At 48.1% G+C, this 19226-nt stretch overlaps 1 protein-coding gene across 1 annotated transcript; it reads left to right on the top strand.

Annotated features, from left to right (window-relative positions):
• Positions 1-2725: 2725 nt before the first annotated feature.
• Positions 2726-8770, top strand: KLK5 (kallikrein related peptidase 5). Its single transcript, XM_069457942.1, has 5 exons — positions 2726-2795; positions 4846-5104; positions 5750-6006; positions 6090-6223; positions 8615-8770. Exons 1-5 carry the CDS (start codon positions 2726-2728, stop codon positions 8768-8770), a joined length of 876 nt encoding a protein of 291 aa, XP_069314043.1.
• Positions 8771-19226: the final 10456 nt, after the last annotated feature.

Genomic DNA, 19226 nt, shown 5'->3' with positions numbered 1-19226 from the left:
TCTGGTCTTCCTAGAAAGCCTGTAAGGTAGACACCATTATTTTTCTCATTTTACATATAGGGAAACTGAGGCACAGAGAGGGTCCACAGCATGCCCAACGTCTACAGCCAGTAGGTGGCCAAGCCAGAATTTAAATGCCAGGGGGCTCCTCATTGCTTTTCTATACTAAAGTCGTCTTTCAACTCTGATATGTTTTAGAACTGAAAATAGAAATGTTTAAAAGCCCAACCCTCGGTGTGAATTTTTTTAAAGCATACATTTGGTATTTGAGGTGCTTGTATGTCTAAGAGAATTTTAGCTATCATAGGGACAGCCTTGTGACTTCAGCTTGAAATACTTAATTGGTTTGTGATTTTTAAGATGGAATTATACCAGGTTTATATCCAATATTAGATTATTTGAAAGAATACAACGTCGATCTTATTTATAAGTATGATATACTTAGATGTATTATGCAAACTTACTCAGATACTCTGGAAGTTTTGTTTAAAGCTTGAAGGACTTCCAGAAATGATGAGATGTGTTGGTTTTAGAAATGTAGCTTAAAATGTTTGAAGGCCTTTAATTAACTTGGTTTGTAAATGGGACCAAACATTATTATAAAGCCCTTGTAAGAGTGACTGCTAAGATATATCAAGAATAAAAAGGGGTATAAGCTGGACTTAAAGACTAAGGAAGTAGGTGGTTGGTTTTATCACTTGAATATATGAAATATTAATTCCCATAATCAAAATAAGCCTTAGAATAGGTTTTTGTTTCTGTTTTTGTTGTTGTTGTTGTTGTTTGTTTGCTTGTTTTCCTGTGTGCTAAAACCAGCCTCAAGGGTTCTAAAACCTCCCATTTAACAGGTGCTGGATTGCAGATGTGAGCAAGATAGCTCAGCGCTTGCCCTCAAGGAACGAGGGCTCAGCCAGGGCAGCATCTTCAGGTGTCTTTGGTATTTTGCTCCCAGACATACCTGGGTCTGGCACACTGCAGAGGAATATTTAGCTGTCAGCTCCTGGTGGGGGACACAGACATGGAGACACAGTCCGAGACAGATGCAGAGAGTTGGAGGCAGACAGAAAGAGGAGCTGGAGTGGAGAAGAGACCAGGAGAGGCAGCCTCAGATGACACAGGACTGGGGAGGGAGAAGCCACCTTTCAGGCTCCCCACCCAAGTCCCATTTCCCAAAAGGTCAGGAGCCACCCACCCCTATTCTGGCTCCTTGGCCTCTTTCTCCATCGATAGGTGGGCCTGCCCAGCTCTCTCGCCCACATCTGGCTACACCAGCCAGGCCACAGCACCTGCAGGGGGGGCGGGGCCATACAGGAGCCCTGCCTCTTTCTGCCCTGTGGCCTGGGCCTCAGGGTGATGGCAGGAGAGGGTGCTGGGAGATTTGTCTGCAAAGTGGCCTAAGTCTCCCCTGCCCAAAATGCAGGGGAAGGGGAGGAGGAGGGAGGAATGAGAGTCACAGAGAAAAGAGGGGCATAAGATCGAGAGAGAAAGATACAAAGACACAAAGGTGCAAAGAAAGAGATCTATAGAGAATCTCAGACACACATAAAGGGGCAGGAAGATACTTCGGGGGTGATGGGTATGTCTATTACCTTGATTATGGTGATGGTTTGACGTGTGTGTGTCAAATTGTACACTTTAAATACTCACAGTCTATTGTACCTCAATCATACCTCAAAAAAGTTATTTTAAAAAAGCAAAAAAGTCAAAGGAAAATAAAAGACTTGAGCATTGTAGGGTGTATCTAACAAATAAATCTTTCTGAATGGTTTAAAAAAAGAGGATCACAGAGACACAGATGAAAAGGAAGACACAGAGAGATGGGGGGAACAAGGAGACAGACACACTTAGGACACAAAAAGAGAGAAACAGGGTTCTAAGGTGGGGGGGGAAAGAAGATGTGACTAAGTGGGTGCAGATACTGAGATAGGAAGATTGGGGTGGGAGGAACCCCAGAGAGATGGGAGGATAGACTGACAAAAAAAACACAAAGGTGGAAAGAGGACTAAAGAGGGTGCAGAGAGAGAGGCGGAATGGGTGAAAGGCGCAGAGAAGGAGGAAAGGAACCCTTGCTCCAAGAAGAGCGACCCAGGGCTGGTGAGAAACAGGATCCCCCACGGGGCTGGGGGAGGCGGAGGAGGGGCTGGTCTGACTTCGGAGACCCCTCCCCACCCTCCCCAACCAGCGAGGCGGGGAGTGGCATTCGGGACTGGGTGCTCCAGGGTGGAGGTGAGGGGAGCCGGAGGAGTGATTGCTAAGGCCGGACTGGGCACCTCACTACCCGGGAATGTGCCCCAGGGACCAGTGGGTGGTTATAACCCAGGCCCGGTGCCCAGAGCCGAGGAGGAGGCGGCGGCAGGAAGGCACAGGCCTGAGAAGGCCATAGCTGAGCTGAGAGCAGATCCCCTACTCCCTACCTGGGGCAGAGGTAGGTGAGGCCTGGGGTTGGGGGAGGCTCAGCACTCAGGCAGGTGGCGGGAGGTGTCTGCGGTCTGGCACTCCATCTCTCTCTCTGTCCTGCCTGCTGTCCCGGACTGGAGGCTGCTAGAGTCTTCTCCCAACACTGTAGTGCCTGGGTCTCAACTCAGCACTGACGGTGGGGCGGTGTCCTTGTGGTTCCTCTCTGCCCCCTGGAAGTGAAGTAGGGGAGGAAGAAGCGGGTTAAGAGCTCCTGGAATCGCCTGGGTCTCCGCACTCTCTGCCACGCCCCCAACCAGGTACAGCAGCCATGGCTACAGCAGGACCTGCCTGGATGTGGATGCTGGGTGCTCTGATCACAGCCCCGCTTCTGGTCACAGGTAACCAGAACCCCTGTGGGGGGCGACTGTGGGTGACTGTCTGTGTGGCACTGGAGTGCCCGTCCCCTGGGGGGCTGTGTAAGACTGAGCATGATCCCAGGGCTGGATGAATGTGAGACCGTGCCTGTATTTGTGGTTGTGCCGTTGCATGTGGCCGTGTGACTGCCACAGTGCGTGTTTGGGGGTGGGGGGTTACATTTTCCCATATCAGGTGACTCTGGGTGGCAGGTGGAACTGACCCTTTGAGGCTGTGTGTGTGCCTTTAAGGTTGTGATTGGGTGTGTGTGCGTTTAAGGTTGCGTGTGGCTCTACAACTATGTGGGTGAATGTAGGTGACACTGGGAATGCTTACTCTATGTTTGGCCATGTACGGCTACTTGGCTGTACGTATGGCTGCAGGCATCTGGGCTTCCTGTCCCTGTGTCACAGGATTGTGTATGACAAAAGTGGTGTCACCATGAAAATGTGTGACTGTGCTTGCATGATCGTGGCTGGGTGCAACATTATGGGTACCTGTATTTGTGACCGTGTGACTGTTTGTGGCTCTATGGAAGGGTGACCAGGTGACTGTGTGTTTGTATGAGGCAGTGTGGATGCTGCTGGACGTGTGACTGTACAGCAGCGTGTCTGGAGTTCCTGTCCCTGCCTGGAGGGACTGAGTGGCAGAAGTGGCTGTCTCTAGGAGATGGTGGCTGTGTGAAGGCGGATGCTGGATGACTTCACTGTGCCGTGCAGGGGACCGGCGTGCAAACGTCCTCTGAGCGTGTCCTTGTCACCAAGAGTGTGCGGTAGTCGACATCTATGCATACAGGGCACCTGTGCATGTCACTGAGACACTGTGGATGGGTGCGTGAGATCCTGCCAGGCTTCCCCAAAATGTCTGTGCCTAGACAGTGTGCGTATATGACTAGAAAAAGCTGCACCGTTAGCTGGAAGCAAGGCGTGCCTGTCTGCGGAGCTGCGTGTGTGCTCGGCTGTGATGGGAGTTGCGTGCGTGTTCCTCGGAGCGTGTTCGTGAATGACGGCGGCGCCAGGGCTTCGCTTCTCTGCATCATCAGCAAGCATATGAACCAGTGAATGGACCCGGGGCACGGGGACTGAAGACTGATGACGGAATGGGGCACCTGCGTCTGTTTGTAGGTCTGTGGGGAGGCGGGTATTGGCAGGAGGATACAGGAGGCACATTTGCGCCTGAGAATTCAGCAGACCTGCCACGCTTTCCCGCTCCACGCAGCCCACCATGCTGAGACCTTTTTCTCTTACTGTCCCCAACCCTAGCTCTGACTCCGCCCTCTTTCCTCAACCACGCCCCCAGGCCAGACTTTATCTAGTCAGCCCTCACCCAACCCCGTCAGGCCCCGCCTCCGTGCCCCGCCCCTTTGGGCCAGGCTCCACCTCCTTGCTGTTGGCAACTCCTAGAGCCCAGCCCCCACTCCCCTTTCAAAGTCAGGGCTCTTTATAGGATAGACTGACCCACGTGACCCTGGCTTTGGCCCTGCCCAAGTCGATTCCAAACCCCTCCCCCATCTTGGATTCTGCTATCTCCAGCCCTGACCCTATTCCCTGAGGCCTGACCCCACTTCTTGAGACCAAGTTCCTTTCCTAAAGCCCTGGTGTCCATAGAAGTCCCAGACCCCACCCTCACAGCCCTGGCTTTGCCCCTGCGGTTGGCCAGGAATTCTGTACCCAATTTTAACCTCCTCTGGTCCCACTCACTTAGCTCTGGCCAATCCCAGGAATCTGTAAGGTCCAGTCAGAGTCCAGTCACCCCCCTCAACCCCCACACTGCAACCCCCCCCCGCCCCCCGCCGTCCCCAAGCCTGGGCTCTGTCCTTGAGTCTGAGCCTCTTTCACGCTCCCTCGGTTCCACTCTTATACTCCGGGCTCCTCCTCTGTGGCCCTGGCCCCGCCCCTAAAGTTCTGGCCCCACCCCCATGATAAGCCCACTTCCCAGGTACGGGACAGCTGGTCCCGCCTCTTGAGTCTAAGCCCCACCCCCCGAGTCCAAGCTCCGCCTCTGAGCCCCACCCGCCCATTTTATGCCCCCCAGAGCCTGTTCTTGCAAATGATGTTTCCTGTGACAACCCCTCTGCCGCGGGGCCCTATGCGAGCAACCGGGACCTTGGAGCTGGACCCAAGGAGGACACTCGGGGGGAGGACAGCAGTAGCCGCATCATAAACGGATCCGACTGCGGGAAGCATGCCCAGCCGTGGCAGGCCGCACTGCTGCTCCGACCCAACCAGCTCTACTGCGGGGCCGTGTTGGTGCATCCCCAGTGGCTGCTCACGGCCGCCCACTGCAGGAAGCAGTGAGTGGGGGCTCCACGCCGCGGGCTGGACAGGGCCGGGAAGGGCGGATGGGGCGGGGATGGAGGTGAAGGTCTGGGGGCGGTGGGCTGGGGATGAGGGAGCAGGAGAGGTAGAGTGGGGGTGGGATCGAGGATGAACTTGGGGAGGAGGGTAGGGTGGAGTGAGGTTAGACAGGGAAGAGGGTTGTGGTGGGAATGGGAGTTAGGATGGCTTGGATCTGAGGTTAGAAACATACATCTATTGAATGGTTTGGAATGGAGATGGGATTAGGAGTTTAATTTTAGAATGGGGGTGAGAGGAGGGTGAAGATGAGCTTGAGATGGGGTCAGGGATGGGACTGGGATTGGAAATAGATGTGGGATTGGAGATAGAATTAGGGTCAAAGTTAAGAATAAGGTTAGAGGTAGCTGTTTTGGAGTTGGGGAATGGCAGAATGTGGGGGGTGGGAGTTAAGGTTGGGGATGGGATGGAAATAGCTTTGGAGTTGTGACTGGGGTGGAGTGGGTATGGGGTTGGAGACCTAGATGGACTTTGGGGCTGGCGTTGGGGCTCGGGTTAATGGTGGAGGAAGACTGGGATTGAGATTGGCATTGGCTATGGGGATAGGGATCAGGGTTGGTGCTTATCTGCACCATATTCCTCAGAGGTTTCAGAGTCCGTCTTGGCCACCAATCCCTGTCACCCGTTTATGAATCTGGGCAACAGTTGTTCTGGGGACTCAAATCCATCCCCCACCCTGGCTTCCATCACCCGAACCACTCCAACGACCTCATGCTAATCAAACTGAACAGAAGAGTCCGTGTCACACAGGATGTCAACCCCATCAACATCTCCTCCCGTTGTGTACCTGCTGGGACCAAGTGCATGGTATCTGGCTGGGGGACGACCAGCAGCCCCAAAGGTAAGCGTCCAAGTTCCTGTTGATGCCCACCCATCTCTGCCCCTCCCTTGTTTCTCGCCTCTCATTGTGTTCCTGTTTGACAGTGAACTTCCCCAAGGTCCTCCAGTGCTTGAATATCACCGTGCTAAGTCAGGACACGTGCAAGAAGGCCTACCCAGGACAAATAGATCACACCATGTTCTGTGCCGGCGACGAGGCAGGTAGAGACTCCTGCCAGGTGAGGACTTGAGACTTCGCCATTTATTCAGCACATACATACTGAGTGCCGACTTGGCAGCCTAGAACTTCTCTAAGGGCTGGGATTCTAGCAATGACCAGAACAGTTAGGATCATTGTTCTCACAGAGCTCATACTCTATAGCAGTGATGTCCAATGGGAATATAATGTGAGCTGCATGTCATTTTACATTTTCTAGCAGCCACAGTAAAAAAAGTAAAAGAGAAACAGGTGAAATTAACTTTAATAGTACAATTTATTTAACCCAATATGTCCCAAATACAATCATTTCAAAATGTAAATTAATATAAAACTATTATGAATGAGATATTTTATATTCTTTTCTTTTTTTCATGTTGAGTCTTTGAAAGCCAGTATATATTTTACACTGACAGCACATCTCAATTTGGACTAGCCATGTTTCACAGCAGCTACTGTATTAGACAGCACAGGTCTAGAGAGAGAGATCAAGGTTGTTTTGTATGGTGGGGCAGGTTGGGCACTGCAGAGAGACACTTCATGTAAGTTGGGGGGACTCTGCACAAAATAGACATCATAGTCTTGCCTATCTATTTTGACAGTTTTCAGGGATGTGGTAGTTAGTGTTATTTTGTTCCAACAAAATATGTAATATGACAGTTTTCCAACAAATGCTAGTAAAATATCTTGAAGAAGGAAAAGAGAAACCTATGCTAGGTATTTTAAAAAGAGAATATTTAATACAGCAGATAGATTACAAAGTTGTTGGAAGGGCTGGAGGAATAAAAAGTTTAAAAAAAAAAACCAAAAAACTCTATGGTCAAGAAGCTGCTTAGAGTAATTTTAGAGAGTGGTTCTAGAGGAATGTACATTAACAAGCTCTTGAATAGCACAATGTACTTTTCATCAGCACTTTTGGTGTTTGGTAAGCTGGGGTCTTAAGTAGCACTTCAGTCCCATGCTAATGGCTGTGAAAAGCCAATTTTACAAATTTTGCAAACCAGACAATTGCAACAACTTCCCAGGTTTCCCAATTTCATCTCTGTCCCTACTTAACACTATAAGCACTTGGATGTAGGGGTGGGAGGTGGGGGGGGGAATTTTTATCAGAAGAATAAGGCACATCTAATTCAAATTGCAGCATTTTAAACCATTTAGCTTTTCTGTAGCCAAGGTTGGTATCTTGTTTTTCCAGACCTAAGGTGCTTTTACATAGCAGCGTGTGGTCTGGGCATGACCACTAAAAGCTACAAGCAAGAAATAACAACAACTATAACAACACTAATATTAATAGTATAATAATAATAGCAGCAACTAATCACTGGATACTTTTAAGTAGTTAACAGGCATCAACTCATTACTCATTTAACCATTTTTATTAGCCTTATTTTACAGACAAAGAGCCAAGCAAGGCTCAGAGCAATTAACTAACGGTCTCCCCCCCCCCCAAAAAAAAACCCTCTTCGGGGGTAGTAAACAAAAAATAATGAGAAAACTTAAATCATGAGAAAGTTGAAATTTAGAGGTCCATGCAGCGAAGCTCGTTTGATTGAAACAGTATCTGCTAATGGGGAAAAATGCAAGTCTTAGGCTTCGTTAGAATTGATACCAGGACCCTGTGTAATTATTCACAATTTGCATAAACATGAGTAAGAAATGACAGTGAAGAGTGGTAAGTATCATTGTAGGAAGGCAATTATAGGGAGCTATGGGGAATTAAGGATAGGCACTGCTAATTAGTCCAAGGGAGCAGTTCTCAACTCCGGGCCTTCGGCAATGCCTGGATACATAAAATGCATGTCACGACTGGGTGCAGGGGTTGTTACTGGTGTCCAGTGGGTAGAGGCCAGGGGTGCTGCTCAACATCCTACTGTGCACAGGACGACACGAGCAAGAAGGAATTATCAATGGCACCAGGTGGAAAAGCTCTTGTCCAGGGGCTGAGGATTGCATTTCTGCAAAAGGAGGAATAAGTACAGGATGGATTGGGGAAGAGTGAGGAAGGGAAAAAGGAGAGCCCAGGAGGAGAAATGAGGCACACACAGGCTGGAGGGGAGAGTGAGAGAGTAATAGAGAGGCAGAGAGACACAGGATGGGGGAGACAGACCAGGATGGAGTAGGGACAAAGAATGGAGATGCTGAGAGGAAAGGTCACAGACCCCAGCAAAGGGAGATGTTTGGACAGCAGGGAGTTGGGAGAAAGGCTGGGGGGTTGGGCACAGAGGGACAAATGGGGTTTCTAAAGGTCAGACTTGGGGTGAAATGGTAATAACACTCTCAATGTCTTTCTCTCTCTTGTTGCTTGCATCCTCATCTCTGCACTCTCTGTGTGTCTGTCTCTTGCTGCCCTGGACCTTGTCCACCTGCGTGTCTCTGGGCCCCTGTGTCTCCCTCTTCCCACCTCCCTCCACAGGGTGATTCCGGGGGGCCCGTGGTCTGCAATGGCAGGTTGCAGGGACTCGTGTCCTGGGGAGATTACCCCTGTGCCCAGCCCAACAAACCTGGCGTCTACACCGACCTCTGCCAGTTCTCCAAGTGGATCTACAACACCATCCAGGCCAACACCTGAGTCATCTAGGACCCAGCATGCTGGCATCCCCCCCTACGGGGACCCCCATTCCTTCCTAAGCATGTTGAGGATGTTAACCCCCACCCCTGCATCTCCTGGAATCAGGGTCCACTTCTCCACCAGGGGACTCACCCCGTCTCTCTAGTCGTGTCCTGGGGACAATTCCCCAGAATGCCCAGGCGGGAGGTGCGTTTCACTCTCCCCAGAGCTTCCGTCCTCAAGCCCAGAGTCCATTCCTTCTCTGCAGCTGTGACTCAGATTTAGTCCCAGAAATAAACCGTCTAAGGAGAAGTGGACTCTGTGTGTGTCTCCTGCCTGTACCCGGCATTGGCAAACAAGTCGCTTCTCCCCGCTGGGCTCCTGTGTTTGGTCTATTAGGTTCTTCCGGTTGTGAGAAACAGAGATCCATTCAAGCTACTTTTCATTTTCTTCATAAACGTTGATCTAGTGGTGATTTTGTGCCAGGAATCATTTCAGGGGCTGGGGATACCCATCCGGCAAAGCAGACAAAAAACTTCCTGCCTCTTGAAGCTCACGTTCTCATAGTGGAATATAGACAATAAAGAGATAGATAAATGTGTGCATACTCTAATAATTATGTAAGTGATATAAATAAAACAAGATCAGGGCATGAATAAGGAGAAGGAATGTTGGAGGGAGGGAATCTCTTTATATTGGATGGTCAAGGAGGGTGTAATACCCCCCACCCCGCCACAAGATGTCCTCTTTCTAATTTCTGGAACCTATGACTATATAACCTTATATTGCAAAGGGACTTTGCTGATGTGATTAAGTTAAGGATCTAGAGATGAGGGGATGATTCTGGATTATCTGGGTGGACCCGGTATGATCAGCCCTTATCAGAGGGAGGTAGGAGGATCAGAGTCAGAGACCGACAATGCTACGCTGCAGACTTTGAGGGTGGAGGAAGGGGCCGTGAACCTGGGAGTATGAGGGGCCTCCAGCAGCTGGAAGGACGTGGGAACGGACTTTCCTCTGGGGCCTCTAAAGGGAACCAGCCCTGCCGACCTTGACTTCTGCCCAGTGAGACCCATCTTGGACTTCCCACCTTCAGAACGGTAAGAGAATTCATCTGTGTTGTTGTAAGCCATTGAATTTGTTGTCATAATTTGTTACAGCAGCCACTGTCTTAGTATAAAGGGCTCCTCCGAGGAAGTGGTGTTTGAGTTGAGACCCGCAGGCTGCAAAGTGACGAGGCTCATGAGTACCTGGGGCACTCGTGCTCCAGACAGAGAGACGGACAAACGCAAAGGCTCTCGCGGACATGCTGGGCGTTCCCCAGGGACTGAGAGAAGACACATCACTAATATAACTGGACTCTTGTTTGCTTGTTTTCCCAAAGAGTTTGGGAAGCCGTTGGGGGTTTGGAAGCCAGAAGGTGACATGGTCTGGTTTATGCACTAAGAAGATCTAGCTCTTTGTGGAGAACAAAATGGAGCTGCTTATTGGCCAGGGTAGGAAAAGGAGGTGGGTTATAAAAGAATATGAATTTAAATTGGACAATGTCAGGGCAGAAGCAGCTGCCTGTGGGATCTCTACCTCTTTTCCCTCTCTTTTCCCCTAGTAGTATTTCTTTCCTGGTCTCTTCCTTCTCATTTTCTCTTCTGTTTCCTGTCATATCGACAGGCATATGGCGTCTCAGAGCATCTCCCCTATAACAGCTCCAGGTATTGGCTTTTCTTAGCTCACAGCCCCTAGAGAGAGAAGATCTGATTGGCTGCTCCTAGGGCCAGATGCTGACTCTGGGTCCAATCAGCTGTGGCTCAGAAATATGGGGCCCAATAGCACAACCCAGATGCCCCAATCACCCTTTCACCAATGGCAGTGGGCATGGCAGGGCCCCCAGGAAGGCTGTGGGCATGATAGTCAAGAAGTGGGACCACACATCGAGAGACAGACATTTAGTCTTCAGCACTATCTGAGTGAGCTCTATAAAGTGTTATACTCTTTCTGACCTCAGTTTCCCCATCCATGAAATGAGAGGACTGAAACGAAATGATCTCCATGTGCCAATCCAGCCAGCTCTGAGATTCCACAGTGTACTCAAGGTTGGGTCCAGAAAGTCACTCCAGGGAATTCCTTGGAAATCAAACACTCCAGAAAAGGAATAACATTAAAGAATTTTATCAGTAACAAAACATCCAACTAAAAGTGGATTAAGTAATAGGACATTTACTATTTCATATAACAAGAATCCTAAAAGGGGGGCAAGTAACGTGGTTGGTGTGATTTCTAAACGACGTCATTAGGGACCCATCTTTCTTCTCTACCATCCTCTGCATTCATTCATCCAGCTGTCCAACTATGAGCACCTATGAGTGCCACATAATGCTACAGACACTTGGGATAGACTAATTAACAAAACAGACCAACAAACAAACAAACAAACAAAAAACCCTGGCTTCCTTCAGCTTATATTCTAGCAGGGGGAAGAAAACATATCAGCTTTCTCCCTTAGGCTTGTAATCTCATGGTTGTAACATGGCTGCCACAGCCCCAGGCATCACATCCTCACACACTGTGACAAAAGGCAGGAAGGAGAGGCTCTGCTGACAGAGCTCTTTTCATTAGAAAAGAAAGTATTTTCCAGGATCCCTGCCTGTCCCCACCCAGACTTATTGTTGGCTCTCAATGACCATTCATTGGAGAGGGTCCCAATACCCATGCTGCAGCTTCAAGAGAACCTGCGAAAATGAGTTTCTGGCATTTCTCTATCATGGGGTACAGTCTCTGCTGAAAAGGAATAGCAGGTAAGTGGCTGTTGGTTAAACAGTCAATCATGTGAAAGAAGAAAACTTTAATAAAAACAATAGAATGATAATTGTCATCATCAACATCTTTCCCCTTGTGCCCAGCCATTTGCAAGTCCTCACAATAATTTGGGGGGACATTCCAAGAAGACTGGGGTGCCAGAATGGGTGGCATGGTGCAAAAATAGGGGTGAATAGTACTGGCATGATTCCAGGTGACAAATATAATTCAAATTCGGAAGATTTTTAAAACACTCTAGATAAGAACAGAATCCTAGTTAAGAGGAAATCTTGACCACATTTTCCAAAATGATGCTGCTAGTTAAGCTGCTTTTGGCACAATTAAGAGGAGATTCACACTGTATTAAGTAGTAAGTAAAATGTTAACCTCACAAACCAAGAAATCCAGGTGAGGGCAGCTTCAGGCACAGGACATCAGGGCTCCAGTTCCATTTCCTCCTCCTTTTGGTTCTCATGTAAGGTCTTCGTCTGCAAGATCAATCACTGCAGCAGGTCTCTGGCTTTGAGAAAAATGACATTTTCCAGAAAAGGCCCCAGCAAAATCTCATTTGTTCTTACTGGCCAGAATTGGGTCACATGTCCTTTTCTGAACCAATCACAGGTGGGGAATGGGATGAACTTTGTTGATTTGAACCAATCAGGATTATCCCTCTGAAGTTGAACACAGAACCTCCCCTAAAACAGGGAGGGCTGCTTCTTGGTTAAAATCAGGATTCTCCCATCAAAGGAGACATGGAGGAACAACCAACGCTGTCAGCCACAGGTGCCCTTTCATATTTTAAAACAACTTTTTATTGAAGGACGATATGCAGACAGAAATGCGCACATAAGTATCATAAACTGAAAGAATTTTCTCAAAACGGAACACAACCTGTGACCAGCACCCAGAGGAAGCGACAGAACATGATCCGCTGCCCAGAAGACCCCGTAGGGTCCCCCTTGTGGCCACTACCCTCCTCCAAGTGTAGTGACTTTCATAACGTCTGTCACCATAAATTAGTTGTGTCTGTTAATGAACTAACAAAATATAAATAAATATATTCTATACATGTAAACATAAATTTATTTACATATATTTATGGAAGTATAATAAATTTATATAAATAAAATCATACAGTGTACCGTATTATTTTGTGTTTGGCTGCTTTTGCTCAACATTGTATATTATGTGGTTCATCCAGATTTTTGTTTATGTCGTAAGCGTTTCATTCTCATTGCTGCACCCTATACCATTGTGTAAATGTACTCTAAGTTATTTATCCATTTTTACTATGCGTAGGGTACTTTCTAGTTTGTTTTAACAGTTGTAATGAGCTGGTGTAACATTTGGTAAAATCGCAATGAAAAGAGCTCAGGAGAAGCGGTGCGTTTGGGTCTCCACTCACCAAAGATGCAAGAGCTAGCCCTATGCTGAGTCTTGCTAATGGCAGAGCCGGGTGCATTCCTGGTCAGGTTCAGGCTTGAGGGCTAGCAGGAGATCAGAACGGAGATGTGTGACACAAGAGGCAGAGGGTGGTATTCTGTGAACTTGCCTGACTTGGCACAGGGCAAGCTGGGTGCAGCTGAGATGCCCTTGTCATTCTCCCCCTTGAATTACCAGCCAGGCCCAACTATTGCCCAGGTTGGCACGTGACCTGGATACATCTGGGTGGCCATATGGGCTTGGATCCAGTTCCAAGCAATAAGATGTCAGCTGAAACCCATTGGCTGGATTTTCCTGCGAAGTTTTTGTTTCACTGATAAAAGGGAGGGAGGAATATTTAGACCTTCTCTCTTCTCACCTGGAATGTGGGTGCCTGGAGGTAGATAAACCACTTGCACCAAGAGAATAAAAGCTTCAGGATAAAGATGGGATTAAGAAGCAAAATGCAGCTCACACTCTTGATGACTTTCTTAAATGCTCCAGGCATGCACTTATGGCATCTGGGCTTGGAACAGGGAAAATAAAATCTTGGATGTCTGGGCTACTGTAGTTGATTTTCTATATGGTGATACAGAGGGATGGTAGGAGAAATGAAGTTTCTAGAAACTGAAAACTGAGCTCAGACATTGCACAGATTTTCCTGGGCAACATTGACTTTCTTTTCCTGGATAAGGATGTGTCTTTTCCAACAGGGAGGCTCCAGAACCAGGAGGGGACAGACGTCAGTAGATAGTTCCTGTTAAGGGTGGAGAGGATCAGTGTGTTTCTTCCATGATGATGTAAGCAGTGAGAAAAATAGGGCTGCGGTGGTGCAAGAAATAAGCTTCTTGCCCTACCAGATATTAAGACATGCTACAGAACAAAATGAATGTTTTTTTTAAAAAGGATGGGATTAGTGCAAGAACGGACAAGTGGACCAGTGAGGCAGAAGAGAGATCCCAGAAAGAAACCCAAGGAAGAACGATATATCATCATACAATGTATAGAGAGTTAATATAGAATAAAAATAACAACCCCAATTAATGGAAGCATGATGGTTTGCTTAGTAAATGGCATTGGGAGAACCAGTTCATTGTGCAGGAAAGAATAAACCTAGATTTCTATCCAACACCACAAACAAAGATGGACTCCAGCCGTGTTAAAGACCACTGTGTGAAAAATAAACTTAGAAAGTTAGTAGAAGAAAATCAAGGCAAATGTCTTAGAATCTCTGTGACAGAGAATGACTTCTTAAGACTCAAGGCACAAATCATATGAGAAATTGGTTAGCTCGATTGTATCGAAAGTAAGAGTTTTGGTTTAAAGAAAGGTAAAATAGACCACTAATAGGCATTTGCCAGAATGGGAGTAGTTATTTTGTTAATATCCAAAATGAACAAAGGACTAATAACTGTAATATGCAAGAAGCACCTGTGAATTAATAAGAAAAAAGACAGACAACCTTATGGGAAAACAGGTAAAGGATATAAACAGGCGACTTACGGAAGCAGAACTCCAAAAGCAAACCTGAGTGTAAGGAGATATTCAAGCTCATCAGTTATTGAAACACCAATGGGATATCACTTTATACCAATTAGGCTGGGGAAAATGAGATGGATGGATAGTGTCAAGGGCTGTCAGGGATGCGTGGACATTATAATGCTCAAGTGCAACTGGGATGAGTGTGGTGCCTCCAATTCTGAAGACAGGTCTGGTGCTGTTTCGTCAATTTAAGCATGCACACACCCTGTGACTCAGCAATTTCTCTCCTGGCTATACATCCCAAAGAAATTCTTACATCCCCACAAGGGGACACGTACAACCTTGTGCCTTGCAGTGCTCTTTGTGGTGGCCAGAAGTTGGAGTCCATCTCCAGGGGAATCGTATAAATGCGGTGGACGCCCCACCTTGCAGTCTGTATGCAGCAGTTAGATGCAACGTGAACACACAGCCCACACGGATGGGCCCTAAAAACATAGTGCTATTTGAAAAATGACTCACAATAGAATATGATACACCATCCAATGTTGATGCATAAATTGAAATTACACAGACAGGAATCATATTGTACATTTTGTAAGACTGAGGAATGGAAGGAAGGGAGGGAGGGAGAAAGACGAAGGAAGGGAAGGAAAATAAAAGAAGGATTCTGTACAAACCAGTGATAATAATGATGCATACAATACCCAACTTCTTCATCTAAGGTCTAAAGGGAATAAAATGTAAGCTTGTCAAGTTGTTAAGCCACGCCTTGAGTGGCTGTTGTCCTGGGCTGAGCCCTCTGTTGGGCTAGAAAAGGGGTGTGTGTGTGCACGTGTGTGTGTTCGCGTGCACGCAGGCGTTTTGTAGTTCCTGTTCACTATGGGGCCCCTCCTGATGCTATTTTACATCCCTGACTTGTTTTTTTTTTTTTTTTTTTTTTTTTTTTTTTTTGAGACAGAGTCTCGCTCTGTTGCCCGGGCTAGAGTGAGTGCCGTGGCGTCAGCCTAGCTCACAGCAACCTCAAACTCCTGGGCTTAAGCGATCCTACTGCCTCAGCCTCCCGAGTAGCTGGGACTACAGGCATGCGCCACCATGCCTGGCTAATTTTTTGTATATATATATTTTAGTTGTCCATATAATTTCTTTCTATTTTTAGTAGAGACGGGGGTCTCGCTCTTGCTCAGGCTGGTCTCGAACTCCTGACCTCGAGCGATCCACCTGCCTCGGCCTCCCAGAGTGCTAGGATTACAGGCGTGAGCCACCCCGCCCGGCCCCTGACTTGTTAAATCAGACACTTCATCTAACCTGGCCATGGCTGATTCTTGCTTGAATATGTGTAGCTCTGAAATGCACAGAATTGCTTCAGGATCTCGGAGAGGCTTCTAGTAAGGGTTAGAAGTGTCGGCAGGTGTGGCTCAGAAAGTCAGCGCATCCTCCACCCGGCGTCCTGGCTCTCAGGATGGTTGATCCTGGCGAGAAACCGAGGTCAGGGAGTGGCCCCAATTTTATTGGTGGGAGGGTCCTCTCCATGCATTCCACACAGCAGACAGGCATCTGATTGTTGGCTACCGAGAGGCTGGCTGTGGATTACCTTTTATTAGTAATAATAATGATGAGGAAGATGACAACAGCCACCATTCATTGAGTGCCAGACACCTCGCTGCATTCATGGCATGCCTCCCCTGTGCTGCTCCTGACAGTGACCTCAGGAGGGAGGCCCTCAACGAGTCAGGAGGCTGAGGGGCAGGGAGGTTGGGTGAATTTGGCTCAATTTCTGCAGATGGTACTTGGCAGAGCTGGGATTTAAGTAGAGGGAGTAGGAGTCCTGAGCCCACGCCAGCAACCACAACACTAGCTGGAGCCAACAAAAGCAAACACAGGGACCAGACGAGACCAGGGCCAAAGGCAGAGGATGTGAGATGATGGCGGTGGGGAGAGAGAAAGAGAGAGACTCTGAGGATATTAAAAAGAGAGAGACTAGAAGAGATTTAAATGCAGACTCAGAGAGATTGAAAGAGACTCAGAGAAAGAGAGAGACAGATTTGGAGGCAGGAGAGGAAGAAGAGAGAGAGGGAGAGAAGGAGAGGAAGAAAGACAGGGGGAGAGAGACTCGATTACTGGAATAGATTTAAGGCAGATAGACTCAGAGAGATTTAATCAGAGCAACCCAGAGAGACAGATAGATCCAGATTTTTTTTTTTTTTTTTTTTTTGAAACAGGGTCTTGCTCTGTTGCCCAGGCTGGACTCCAACTCTTGGTCTCAAGGGATCCTCCCACCTCAGTCTCCAGAGCAGCTGGGACTACAGACGTCAGCCACAGCTCCAGGCTAGAATCAGATTTAAAGAGACTCAGAGAGAGGGAGGAAAGGGAGAGAAAGAGAGAAAGAGCTAGCTTTGGAGAGCTTTAAAGAGAGAGAGAGAGATTAAAACATAGACCACAGAGAAAGTGACTGAAGAAGGACACGGGGGATTGAGGGAGAACAAGAGAAGAAGGAAGGAAGGAAGGGAGGGAGGGAGGGAGGGAGGGAGGGAGGGATGGATTCCTGTCGTCAGAGTGCTGAAAAGACAGTAAGTAGGAAGTTAGGCTGCCCGTATCCTGGGGTTCCTTTGCGGATCCCTAATCTCTCTCTCAACTTGCCCGTGTCAGAGGGACGCCCCCTCCTGCCCCTTGGCCTTGCAGCCAGTCCCCCAGAGCCCCCATCTCTCTTCCCCCATGCCCCGGGCTGAGTCCCCCGTGCATAGAGCCTGTCCCGCAGTAAAAAGGGGACGCGTGCAACAGGCTGACTGGGTTCAATTCTACACCTGTTTGCAGTTCTGTAAAATGGGACTACCCCATAGGTGACTACCTGAGCCTTAAAGGAGAGAATGCTCATAAAGGCAAAGGCAAAAGCGCAGAGGCTGGCACAGACTAAACGCATACAAGTGGCTGCTCTGTGATCATTGCGAACATCCTCCTTACGGTCCCAGAGCTCGCTGAACTGCCTGCACAGGTGTGGACAGAGCTGATGCCACGGAAGCCCCTGCCACTCAAAGCTGAAGCAGCGGCATGCCCTGGGAGCGTGTTAGAAACGCACATTGTAAATCCTGCTCCAGACCAGCTGAAACAGAAGGTGCATTTTCACAAGATCCCCTGGTGATTCACGTGCATGCTCAAGTGTTAGATGCCCCCTCTAAGCGCCCCAGGAGGAAATTTAAACCGGAGTAATTGGAACCCACCTTTTGCTCTCTAGCGCCACCTGGAGGCCTTTTGTAGAACTGACCTGGGACAGCCGTGGATGGGGCACGAAATTGGGAGTCCTACAACCCTGGGAGCCTGTTCCCCGCTGTCTAACCTTGGGCAAGTTACTTGACCTCTAGGAGCCATGTACAGGTCAGACTCCTTCACCTGCAACACCAAGATGACAATTCCACCCCACCCACAGTGCCTGCCCCAGGGTCGGTGCTGGAAAACGTTCCACCACTTTCAGTATGGATCACTGTGTCTGAGATCGAGTCTGGACGCAATTTAAAGGTCAGGCTACCGAATGCGTGGTGTTATGGGTTGAATCGGGTCCCCCAAAAAGAGTATGTTGAGATTCTAGTCCCCAAGACCTCAGAATATGATCTTATTTTGAAATGCAGTCATTGCAGATATGATTAGTTAAAATGAAGTCACACTGGTGTAGGGTGGGCCCTTAATCCAGGATGATTGGTGTCCTTAGGAGAAGAGGGAAGACGATATGAAGACAGACACATGGGGAGAAGGCCACGTGAAGACCAGGCAGAGGTTGGAGCATTGCAGCAGCAAGCCAAGGATGGCCCGTGAGGGGCAGCCACCACCGGAAGCTAGGAAGGCACAAGGGAAGGTGCCACCCAGAGTCTCAGAGAGAGCCTGGCCCTGCTGACACTGCGATTTCAGACTTCTGGCCTCCAGAATTATAAGAAAATTCATTTCTGTTTTTGTTTGTTTGTTTGCTGAGAGAGAGTCTTGCTCTGTCGCTCCAGGTAGAGTACAGTGGTGTCAACACAGCTCACTGCAACTTCAAACTCCTGGGCTGAAGCAATCCTCCTACCTCAGCCTCCAGAGTAGCTGGGACTACAGGTGTGCACCACCTCGCCTGGCTAATTTTTTCTATTTTAAGTAGAGACGGGGTCTTGCTCTTGCTCAGCCTGGTCTCGTTCTTGCTCAAGTTGGTCTCGAACTCCTGAGCTCAGGCGATCCTCCCACCTCGGCCTCCCAGAGGGCTAGGATTACAGGCGTGAGCCACCGCTAGGCCATTTCTGTTGTTTTAAGCCACCTAGTGTATGGTACTTTGTTACACAGCCCTGGGGAACTAATACACACACGAAGCTCAGCCTTCCATGTCAGTTATGTAATGGATTGAAATATTTCAAGACCCCTTAAACACAGGTCTACTTTACAAGAGAAGACATACAAGTGACTGTGAAGCCCATGAAAAGATGTTCAACTTCTTTAGTCACGAGAGAAAAACAAATTCAAACCCCAGACTACTACATACCCATCAGATTGGCTAAAAAAAATTAAAACGAATTAAATGAATAACTAAACTAAAAACGTTAAGATGTAGCAAAGTTGTGGAGCACCTGGAACTCTCAAACCTTGTTTTTTGGTTTTTTTGTTTTGTTTTGTTTTATCTCACTGTTTTTGTTGTTCTGCTTGTACCCATACATTGTTGATGGGGGTGTAAAATGGTACAACCACTTTTGGGAAAATCTGGCAGTTTCTGATGGTATTAAACACAATGTACTCTATGACCCACCCACTCCTAGGTATTTCCTCA

This window comes from Eulemur rufifrons, chromosome 24 (assembly GCF_041146395.1).
Source record: "Eulemur rufifrons isolate Redbay chromosome 24, OSU_ERuf_1, whole genome shotgun sequence".
Classification (NCBI taxonomy): Eukaryota; Metazoa; Chordata; class Mammalia; order Primates; family Lemuridae; genus Eulemur; species Eulemur rufifrons.
This window is presented reverse-complemented; position numbering and strand designations above follow the sequence as displayed.